At 37.3% G+C, this 12,385-nt stretch overlaps 1 protein-coding gene across 7 annotated transcripts in view; it reads left to right on the top strand.

Annotated features, from left to right (window-relative positions):
- The first annotated feature begins 208 nt into the window (after positions 1-208).
- Positions 209-12,385, top strand: part of myo1b (myosin IB) — an 89,858-nt gene continuing 77,681 nt past the window's right edge. For 4 of the 7 annotated variants that reach the window (XM_048164774.1, XM_048164775.1, XM_048164776.1 and 1 more), the window contains exons 1-2: positions 209-475; positions 12,208-12,348. In XM_048164774.1, the coding sequence (XP_048020731.1) occupies positions 12,223-12,348 (126 nt within the window). In that variant the 5' untranslated portion in view covers positions 209-475; positions 12,208-12,222. Of the gene's footprint in view, positions 476-12,207; positions 12,349-12,385 lie in introns of those variants that run through there. The other 3 variants (XM_048164777.1, XM_048164778.1, XM_048164779.1) reach the window with 2 other exon arrangements.

The raw sequence follows: 12,385 nt of genomic DNA, 5'->3' as shown, positions 1-12,385 counted from the left end.
TAAAATGGAGAAAATATTAAACAATGAGTAGCTGTGCCCAAAATTTCAACTGGCTATTTTGACTGGTAGTGTGTGTTGAATGAATTAGAACTACCAACAAGCTTCTGGTTCAATGTGAGTGGTGCAATTTCATCAAGAGGACGCGTGATGGCAGTATTACAATTAATTTTTTGCTTGCTTACCGAAAGTTGTGGCACTGGAAGTTCAGTTCAAGGGGTTGGATAAGATGGGCGTTTTTCTGGATAAGGTGATTATCACAGTGGGACTCCAGTCACCACTCCCCGTGCTCATGGAGCAGCAGTAGCCTCAGTCAGTTTCACTGCACGAGAGACGCGTCCCCACACTGCTCAAGGGACACAGAGACAAAAGCGCAGGGAAAGCAACACGCGAATCACACTTTCACAATTTATTTAGAGCGGGATATCGCTTTGCCTTCAAGAGTGGATTAAAAGGGACATTTTAATCAAGAGCTGAGGCAAGTTATATTTTCATTCATTTAAAAGTTGCTTTTTTTTTCCATTTCGGATGAATATTTTTTTTGAGTTGCTAATTGAGCTTCTATTACATTTAGGCTACTTATTCATTAATATAGTAAAATGTATATGAAAGAGACGCAAGGGGTGATCATTTTCATTTTAATCTGTACGGTTCCCCGGTGAACTTAATTTAGTTATTGTTGCACAAAGTGTGCGTGGGTCTTAAGTTAAACAGAAAATCGCGTGCCGCATGAACTCTCATAGCATCGATGCACAAGAAAACAGGACTGAACTTTTATTCAGAGTGAAAACCGGCTAATTAGGCTGAAGACGCAGAATTATCAGAAAGGGTTAAGGAAGGAAGGAACCACTAGCCTTGATTAATAATAATAATAAAAAAAAACCATTCATGTTTGGGTCAATTGCCAAGCAACATGCTCGCTAACCGGAGACTTAAATGATAAAGCATAAAGAGCAGTATTTGCATGGATGGTAGATAATGGCAGTACACACAGGGCGGTGAGCGTCTTAATGGTCTTAAAGTTAAGTGGCAGAGACAAAGAAGCCTGAAGCCTGCTGAGTTTGAGCTTGATCTATCAAATTCCAGTGTATTTAGACCACTTTTTGCCCGTTGTCCCCCACTATAGGGCAAACATCACTTTTATTATTGCTCGTGTATTGTTGGGATAAAGGTTTATTCAGTCTCTAAACCTATTAAACTAAGACACGTTACTCGGTCCTCTCAGAACTTGCCACGGACTTGAGTGATACATGATACCTCAAATCATTGTTGGGTGTGTTGTTACTTTTCTATCAGATTTTATTTCCCCAGCAACGAAAAAACCGGCGATAAAGTCCCATAGATTTACATTGAATGGACCAGAATAGAGACTTGTGGGTCGGATCACCAAGCAAACGCCCAGAACATCTTAGAAAATGAATAGCAATTTAATAAAAACTCCGGTCACATAGAAACCACAGAGCAACACCTTGGCAACCACCCAGAATACCCTAACAAAATGCTAAAGCACTCAGAACACCTTTGAAACCATGTAGCTATGCCATAGAAACCATCTAGATTAAGGCAGGAACACACCAAGCCGACGGTCGGCCGTCGGGCAGTTTTTCTTCGTCGGACGACTAAGTTTTCTCAGTGTATTCCGCACCGTCGGCTGAAGTTGGTCCTCGTCGGCTTTTTTTTCGGCCGATTCGACATGTTGGTTGAATCGGCGTTGGGGCTTGTCAGTCCGTCGGGCTATCTGATCATTCTGATTGGCTGTTCAGATACTGCCGCCTGCTGGTTCGGAAAGGCATTTCATCTCACGCAGGCGCAGAACTGACGTGCTCCTTGGCCGTCAGCTGTTTAGCGTCGGTTTGGTGTGTCAGGGCAATTTTGGACACAGATGCTGCCAACGTGAGCCAACCCCGCAATCTGCTTTCGTCGCCACTAGTTTGTCGGCGTCGGCTTGGTGTGTTCTGGCCATTATAGCAGTGCTCTAAAATTCAAAACACCTAAACAACACCACCCTAACAACCACTCTGAATACCCTACCAACTGTATTGCAACATGCTAAAACACGCAGAACACCATTGCAACCACATAGCAACACCCTGACAACCACACAGAACATTTGAACCATATGACAATGCTTTAAAACCCAGTCAGAACACATAAGCAACAACTACTCAGACCACCCTAACAACCATATAGCAACAAGTTGTTCTGTTTTTTTTTTTTTTTTTTTTTTTACACAACTGCATATCGATGCCTTGGCAACCATCTAGATAGAGCAGGGGTGGCTAACCCTGGTACTGGAGAGCCACAGTCCTGCAAAGTTCAGCTCCAACCCTAATCAAACACACCTGAACAAGCTAATCAAGGTTGCTAGAAAGCTGTAGGTAGGTGAGTTTTTATCAGGGTTGGAGCTAAACTCTGCAGAACTGAGTCTCCCGAGAACCAGGGTTAGCCACCCCTGATCTAGAGCAGGGGTAGGCAAGTTCAGTCCTAGAGAGCTGCTGTCCTGCAGAGTTTAGCTCCAACCCTGAAAAAAAAAAAAAACCTTCAGCTGCCAATAGATGGTATGCATAGACGTCACTTTCCCGCCAGAACGCGCTCCCTCAGCTGAACTGAGTGGCAAAAGAACCTGCTGCATGACTGGATTTAATAGGGGAAACTGCGAAAACGCGAGTAAAACAAACGATTACACTAAAGGTTGGACTCGAAAGTTTTTCTTACAACTTGTCAAATAAACCTAATCGATGGATATTGACATGCAGCCAGGAATCGTGTTTCCTGACTTTTATATGTGCCTGATTTCGACGCGGGGAAACACATAAAGCAAATCTGCCTGTCAATATTTTATATAACTAAAATATAGGTAGGTTCAAATCCGAGTAATCACTTATATCAATATAAGTGTATATCAATATATTATATATATCGTCATATCGTCCAGCCCTAAAACTTGTATAGTTTTTGTCAGTGTTTATTTAAAAACACACGATTATGCAGAATATAAGATGGTAAATATTTAATTGATGAGTTGTCAACACAATACAATATATAGGGTATGATTTTACCTCAAAATCCAACAATTTGACAAAATGATAACTGCAAATCCATGTTTCTCTGCCTGGAGTCCAGCCGTTTCTGTGAATTGCAGTGATCCATTTGTTTCTTTTTTCTGTAGCTTTCGGCAGTCTTTAAATATACCTCAGGTCTTGTGTCAAAGCTATTTGTACAGTCAATTGCAAAGCTCTTTCCCGTTTTGGAAGTGTTTTGTGTGTTTTTCGCGACATTCACGCTGAAAACCAATGCTGCCTGACTGTCTTTGTGCCACTCAGTGGGCGTGACCGCAGTCGTAACGGTCGACGGTGACGTCACGTGCATACCCTCTATAGCCTTAGTAATCCTGAAGAGCTTGATTAGCTTGTTCAGGTGTGTTTGATTAAGGTTGGATCTAAACTCAGCAGGACAGCAGCTCTCTAGGACCGAACTTGCCTACCCCTGATCTAGAGCATAGTAACCATATAGCAACACAGAACACCTTATCAACTGCATAGCAACACCCTGGAAACCACTGAACACCCTATTGTTGTGGCAGTGAGCAACAGGCACTTGCCTTTTCTTCAGAAAATGTTTACCCTATTTTTCTTTTTTTTCTGTTGCTTCTATGTTGCTGATATATTTAAAGCCATTAGACTTGCAATACATGATTGTGATTTTTTTTTTTTTTTTTTTTTTTTTTTCTTTTTTTTTTCTCTCTTTGATCTAACTTAATTTGTACTAGGACACTAAAAGCTACTGGCTATTGGTTTGATTCATTAATAAGTAGCTTAGACTTGTGGAATCTTCCTTATTGGAGTAATTGTAAGTGCTATTTTAAAGATTGATGGGAAAAATTATCAAATGGAGGAAGATAATGGTATTTTTCTTTATGTGAAGCACACACAAAATAAAAAATTTGTTAGTGTTAAATTAAATGGTCTCCTGTCATGTTAGATCCCTATATTGCTGCCTGCAGAATGTACTCTCAGTGAACTGAGTTTATGGTCTATGGAAACCGCTCATAGCCAACAGTTAGTGCCAAGAAACTGCTCATATTGGGTTTGGTGTAATGTATTTAATCAGTGTAACTGGAAACCATTGGCTTTATGTTCTGGCTGACTGTACTTTTCTATAACTTTCTATGTAATTCCCTCAGTGTTGACTAGTGAGTAGTTAAGATGCAGCAACAAGAAGTTCACAAAGCCTTGCTCTTCTTTCTCTAGTAGAAAACTTTGTAGAAATGACAAGTACTGCATGTAATGCAATTTCTTTGCACCTTACTCTGACCTCACTTGGAGCTTATGCATTAGTCCACCCACTGGACGCCTACAAATACATCGCTCTTCTCTGGAAAGGTGCTTTGCAAACCACAATCAACAGATGTGAGAGACTGAAGAGAATGTTGACTTTTCAAGAGGGTTAGGTCTCACAGACTTCATACAGTAGAGTCACTTTCTTTAATGGAATGCCCCTTTTTATCAAGCTCTCTACATATATTTTTACAGAAAGGGATAGTAAATGTTTGGTTGCTGAGAACACTTCACAGAAGAGTAAACTCAAGCTCAAAATAATTTTGCCCTTTACAACTTGTCACAGTGTAATTAAAATAACGACATTGCATAATTCCCAAATCTAATTGTTATTATGAGTCAGTCTCGCTGCACTCTCAAAATTTTGCAGTCAAATTCAAATATATATTAATAGATTTATAGGATACCATTGTTTTTTGACTCGATTACATCATTCAATGTACATCATACTTGATTAGTCTTTCTGTGTATGTTTTATTGGGTTTAGCGCTAAACTCTATTTCTGAAGATTCCTGAGGCCACTGAAGAGAAGTTGTGAATGGCAGTGGAGTGATTTTGTCACATGATAAAGCCAGCATGACAAATTAGTGTCTCAATTTCATTCATAATATATAGAATGCACTCTTTTAACGGTCACAAAGTTCATTCCTAATCAAATGTATACCTACTCAGACAGTATGCAATTTCAGACACATCTAAACTCTGCAGGATAGTGACCCTTGGGGACCAGATTTCAAAGAACCCTGCTCTTCGCCATCTCCTAAGACACCTTTAACCCAGGTGAAGTTTATTGAATTTTTTAAAGGATATCGGTATGAAATTTCACCAAAGCATAGCTCTTCTCCTGTGTGAACAGTCGAAAAACTAACCTTGTGTGCACAAAGTATGAAGTATTCCATGTGGATCATACTTCAGTGAAGTTAGGTTTGTCTGTTTTTTTGGGGGGTTTTTTTGGGATGGTGTCATTGACACTTTGAAAGAGAATTTCAACCAGTTTTGCATGCCTGTTTTGCATGTTTGATGTTAATTGCAATTTACAAGATGCTTTGGATTGGAATATAACTCGCAGCACATTTCAGAAAAAGCACAACTTATTTTCTAGAAATGTTAATAGTCAGGCACATATCTTTCTACACAATCATGCTCTTTATTTGTCAATACTTCCAAGTAAAGAAAGCGCTGATAAAAACAATGACCTCTGTCAATTTACTAACTCAGTCTCATGGCAAACAGCACTGGTTTTAGACTAGAGACTTAAAACCAAGAGAATAACACCGAGAGACTAATTGTCACTGCGAAAAAGTAACTCAGACCTGTGGTTCTTTTTTATTTAATTTTTTCCCCACATGTAAAAACAGGCAAAATAACCTGTTTTTGGGCACCATTAATGGATGAAAAGCACCTTCCCTGCTTAATGGTTGCAGCAGTTAAAGTTATTTGTTGCAAAGAATTATAATGTAGTTTTCATGTGACGCTCGATTAAAACTATTGTAAAAGTAGCTTTTGTGGCACTTATACCTTAAGCATATTTATAGGATGCTGATGCATTTAAATATAAGCCTATACTTTATGATTGAGAATTTCAAATGCATTTCTTTAAAAGCTCTTCATCTTCATAGGCTTATTTTGGACATGTGCAAGCTTTTATGGTGGCTTAGCAGAAATTCATAGTATTTTAGTTGCTGAAGAGTTATGAACCAGCAGTAAGCTTGTCACACAAATTTTAGTTTTATTACTATTATTATTGTTGTTTTAAATGATAAATGTCCCAAAGATGCAATTCAGGGATGCATTCTAGTCTGCCAAGCCTGGCTCCCGTGGGACTGTGGAAAGTCAATCCTAGGGTTTACCCTGGAAATGGAGCAGACTCACTTAGCAGTGTTTCAGGTCACTGAGCATGCTTGAAAGTACTCACAAATAGCCACAATGGTGTTGTCCCATCGGTTCATTTGGATCCCAGCTGTAGTTGCCTTCACCAGCCATGTGTCTGGCCCTTTATTCAGCTGTCTGTACTCGATTAAACCCTATTATATTGTTAACTTGTTCCACTGGCATCACTAAGTGTGAGGTTAATGTTTTGGTTCTGCATTTGCAGATTTTTTTTTAGCTTGCAAAAGGGCATGGATTGATTTGAAACTTAGCTGAATCCTATTTACTTAAATGTGTTATAGTATGTAAATGGAAGGTCTGTTTGATCTCAGTTGTTTTAGTGTATGTCTGTCTGGTTGTTTTAGGTGGAGGTTAAAAAAGAGGGACTTTCTGCTCTGCCTTGTCCGTGTGTGGAAAATCACACGTGGCTCACTTCCAGGAATTTTAAATTATACATTATTGGCGTTGCACTTAGAAATGTAGGGCAGCTGCAGGGTTTTGGGTTTGGGCCAGTTCAGAAAGGTGACAGCCGGTCAATCCAGAGAAATACTAATGCTGATGCTGCACATGATGGCTTCATTTTTAGGGCAGTCGTGTAACTAAAAATACTATGCGGCTTAATCTGATGGATTTATAAAGAGTTGTGGGGAGCTCTATGCGATGATTCTGAAATCTGGCTTCAACAATGATGCCTTTATTTGCTAATGCACATCAACTGCATCCAATTATGAGCAGGAAAGCATGCCTGACCTGATGCACTGTATAGAAACTGCATGGTCCATTTGTTTTAAAGCAAAAATTCCTTTGCAATGGTGAAAATAGGAAGTTTTTTTCAGGGTGGGGCAATATAGCTAAAAATGTGTATTTATCACAATATCTTCTTGATGATATTCAATATATATCTTAGGAGAACCAACATTAAACCAAATAGCCATTGTTTCCTAAAACATGATATACATTCGTGAAAATGCATTTGTAAACATTTTGATAGTGCTGACATACTAAATTCGATTTTATTTTTTTTTTATTTTTTTTTTATTTTTTTTTAATCGATTTATTAAAACAGCCAGTTTGAACCGATTCCCAGAAATGAATCAAACTTAATGTCAAAACTTAACATTAACAGTTTTTTGCTACTGAAATTTAAATCAGAGACGCTAGATCGTGAGACAAGGAAAGATTGTAAAGCTAGACACGCGTTATAGAAAGAAAAACAAATTAAAATTTTCATATTCACACATATTTGCCCAGATAAGCAGAAATACCATTACAAATATAGTAAGTAATGTTACATTCAGTCATGTTTTCATGGAAATACAGAAGCTGAAATCTGGGAAATTTGGGATTTTATAGTCAAAAGACACATGTTTTGACTTGTTTCAACCTGAAACCAGCCTGCACAGGCATGACTTATGTCCACTTTTCAATTATGCATATTCACATGGGCAACATGAGCAAATATCTATTTTAACCCAAATCCTTGTTGTTTGGATCATATAAAAAAATAAAAAAAAAAAAAAAAAATATATATATATATATATATATATATATATATATATATATATATATATATATATATATATATATATATATATATATATATATATATATATATATATATATATATATATATATATATATATATATATATTATTTTTTCATATATTTTTCTATTTATATAAAAAAAAAAAAAAAAACATGATGTGCTGTCCTTGACAGGAAGTGTAATCCTCCCTCTCTTGATCTGTAGATTGATACTGAAGGATTTAATATATGGTCCATGTACTAAAGTTCTGTTTCAATGTAGTTATGTCAGTGAGTGGGAATCTGGGCCACTAGGCTACCAGAACACATTCACATGTTTGCTGAGGATCGCACCTCGCTTTTGGACATTTTAATAGAACAACCGTTTCTATTTTTTTCCGTTTCTAAGTTTCCACTTTTGATGGGACTCACATTCTGATGTTTCTCCCGACTGTAATCTCTCCTGCTAGAAAAGGTGTTATTGAAATAAATGTTATGTTCAGAGACATACCACCCCATCACTGGCAGATTTAATACCACATATTTGGTGGTGCCTGTTTATTACCTGGTTTCCTCCTGACTTGTTATTCTGGTCTTCCTGTATAAAGTCCACAATATAAATTGTCCATTTGCGCCAGGCTGTGAAACCAAATCTTTACCAATAAGTCTTTAAAGCACTGATGATCATGAATTAAAGGAAAAAAACAACAGTTTTTCTGTGAGGAGAATGTTTATTGGCTAATACTTTGCCCTTCCAGAGCAGCTGGTATTCAGTTAGACTTGTAGATTTTGCCAGGAGTTGCTATGCAGTGGGGAGAGTGAGCACTGGAATTATTCTCTTTACTCGGAACCGCTGGATACATCCAGGGTTTCTCCAAGTCTTGTCTGACCTTTAGTCTGTGGTCTTCCCCTCTGACCTTTTTCACAGGTAGCTGAATAAATCTCTGGCTGCTAGGTTACAGCTGTTGCCAAGACACAAATTGAGCTAGACATAGAGTTGGTGGTTTTCCCCCCACTATTATTCAACAGCAAAGATGATGCAAAACAGAAAGAGAAGAAGAAGAAAGAAGAAAAAAAAACTGTTCTAAAGAGCTCCATTGTTCTATCCTGATTCCTAAGCAGTTGGCTGAGATAACTGATTTATTAGCCATCAGGTTCATATAAATAAATGTATCACAGGCAAAACTAAATATTAAATGAATTTGGCACTTGCAGAATTTAACCAAATGGGAAACAATGTCATAAATGTGGTGGTATCTCTTGTATTTAGATCAAGATTTCTCTTATTTAATATTTGACGATATTTCATAAAATTCTGTTCTAAGTAGGGGTGTGCAATTATCATGATTTTAGATTGTGAATGATTAAAATGTCTCCGTGGTCTGCTTTTTAAGAGAGATTGTAGTATCTTGCTACAGTGCACATTAATTTGCAGTCAGTTACAATCAGTTGCAGTTCAGCACCTGCGTCCTAACATACTGTACAAAGTAACATACGTTCACATCATGTTTAGCAATGCAGCGTTATGCACACGTGACATTGCAGTTCTTCGCAATCACTAAAGTTTATTATTTGCATGTGTTTAAAGGGGACCTATTATGCAAAATTCACTTTTACCTGGTGTTTGAACATAAATATGTGTTGGCAGTGTGTGTATACTACACTATAATGCAGGGGTGGGGAACGTTGATTCTGGAGGGCCATTGTCCTGCAGAGTTTAGCTCCAACCATGAAAAAAACACTCACCTGCCTGTAACTTAAGTAATCCTGAAGACCTTGATTAGCTTCAGGTGTGTTTAATTAGGGTTAGCGCTGAACTCTGCAGGACAATGGCCCTCCAGGATCAACGTTCCCCACCCCTGCAATAATGGTACAAATCCACCCACTCGTCTTTTTTTAATCCCCATAAATCATAAGCAGTGTCTCAGAACAAGCTGTAGAACAAATTAAGATATTTTTGATGAAATCCAAGAGCTCTCTGACCCCTCCATAGACTGCAATTTAAATATCACTTTCAAGGCCTAGAAAGGTTAAAATGGCCCATGTGACTACAGTGGTTCAGCCTTAATTTTATGAAGTAATGAGAATACTTTTTTTGTGAACAGTGTCAGCGTCGGAATGCTGAGCTGGCGTTCTGACATATAACCCGGAAGTGCTGCACTGTGTTAACTACGTGAACAGCATAGAAGACTGACATGGAAGAGAAGAAATTGTTGAATAAAGTCATTATATTTGTTTGTTTTTTTTGCGCACAATAAGCATTCTCTTCGCTTCATGAAATTAAGGTTGAACCACTGTAGTCACATGGACTATTTTAAATGATGTCTTTACTACCTTTCTGGGCCTTGAAAGTAGTAATTAAATTGTCTGTGGAGGGCTCAGAGAGCTCTCGGATTTCATCAGAAATATCTTAATTTGTGTTCCGAAGATGAACAAAGGTCTTACGGGTTGAGGGTGAGTACTTAATGACAGAATTTTCATTTTTGGGTGAACTAACCCTTTAAGATTACACAAATAGATGTTTTCGTTTTTGGCAGAGTATTATTCCAAGGCAAGAGCTTTAAAGACTCCGCCCTCTTCTGGAAAGCAGGGTGGGGAGCAGCAGGATAAAAATTTTGATTATATTTTTGCCAAATCACCCACACCTAATTCTAAGTGTATTCAGTTATATGGATTCAGTATGAAGATATGTCAGATATCTCTTTTACTGTCTCTAAAGCAAGTGTTGTTAATTGTTTAGCTTATGTTTAGAGTTTTTAAAGGGAAAAAAAAAAAAAATATATCTTGTGCATTATGCAATTGTACAGTTACTTTTGTATTTGATTGTTTTATTAATAATAGCTATAATTTTTCAAATTTTAATTTTTTAATTACTTTTTTATGAGTGTACTCCACACTTTCATATTGAAAAAATGACCTTATAAAAATAGTCCCATTTAAAATAAACAAACAAAAACACTAAAGAACAGATGAAATTACGAGCTCATATTTAATTTCTGAATAGATGTTCAAACATTGAAGATGTTCAAAAGTTTCGTAGTTATGTCAGCTGCGATTCACGATTTGCTACAATGTATTGACATTTTCCTTCTAGAGAGAGCATTTGATTGGGTGAAACTTTGTATGATGTGCAAGATGATCAATGGTTTTTTTTGTTTGTTTGTTTGTTTTTTTCTGTTGTACATTATTTTCTGCTAGATGTAATGTTGTCAATGTAATGTTGTTTGAGTACACAAGTGGATAAAAAGTAAAAAAAAAAAAAAAAAAAGTCTATCGGTTTTCGGGCACTTTTTAATTTCTGACATCAGGACAGCAAAGTCTGAAAGTTGATGACCTATTCTGCCCTAAATACTGACAAGCTTAGCAGTTTAAGATCTGCTGTTATCTTTCACCTCTTAATCCTTCATTTACATTAAACTTTTATTTTTAGTCATGCCTTGTCTGGTGCATGCAAATTACATGTTTATGTTATCAACAAACCACAATGCATTCCCTTTATTTGGGACTTGTTTCATTGCTGACGCTTGACGTTTGACGTTTGTCGATGCTGGGTGCTTTGTGTTTTTGTTTGTTTTTTTCCGCCGGGTGAGAGCTGGGAGTGAAAACGTAGGCTCCTATTGGAGGAGCTTTATGCTGAGCACTACACTTTGCCATAGCCCATTTGTTTGAACAGTGCATAGGGGGTTTAGGGGCTCAGTAAAGCCTGGTATCAAGGCCCTGAATGCGACTGGCATTCAAGGCACTGGATTAGTGACCAGAAAAGGGGAAAAATTGCCACCTCTAGCAGTTTAGCTGTTTAACCGTGAAATCATAATTTTAATGATACGTGTTGGGTTTTCTTAAGTAAACATTCAAATAAAGTTCTTTCTTTCTTTCTTTCTTTCTGTCTTTCTTTCTTTCTTTCTTTCTTTCTTTCTTTCTTTCTTTCTTTCTTTCTTTCTTTCTTTCTTTCTTTCTTTCTTTCTTTCTTTCTTTCTTTCTTTCTTTCTTTCTTTCTTTCACTTTGTTTAGTGAGAAAGTAGCTAAATTTTGATGACTTTTCTATCCAATAAACATCTTGGGAATATCTATGGGTCATCAGCTGGGACAAGGGTCTTTCGTTACATAATTCCTAGTGGAATATCTTGTGACCATAGTGTCCTGAACAGAACTGAACATGCTGATCCAGTCAAGTGCTGCTTTGTAAATACATAAATTTATTTGCATTACTTTAGTTTAAAAGTGCAAGAAGGTGATGAAGTTTTATCGATATGAACGGACATTAGCTTTAATGCACCTTGGAAGGACAGCTCGTAGAATTCTGGGATAGATGGGTCAGTGACATAATAGTTTCCCCAAAAAAGTGGAATATTCAAGCCATTGTCAGTATAAATAGCATTTTTAATGTATTTTGAAAGAATTAACACACAGGTCAATGGAGTTATCGTATAAGTCAGGTTTACCGTTTATCTGATATGTAATTTTCTTACTTTCTTTCTAGGGGGTGCTGTCCAAAATGGAGGTGAAGACATCACTTCTCGACAATATGATAGGGGTGGGTGATATGGTCCTCCTTGAGCCCCTGTCAGAAGAATCCTTCATTGAGAATCTAAATAAGCGATTCGATCACAACGAGATCTATGTAAGTATTACTTCTGAGAACATCATGCAACAATTGC

This window comes from Megalobrama amblycephala, linkage group LG17, assembly GCF_018812025.1.
Source record: "Megalobrama amblycephala isolate DHTTF-2021 linkage group LG17, ASM1881202v1, whole genome shotgun sequence".
NCBI lineage: Eukaryota > Metazoa > Chordata > Actinopteri > Cypriniformes > Xenocyprididae > Megalobrama > Megalobrama amblycephala.
This window is presented reverse-complemented; position numbering and strand designations above follow the sequence as displayed.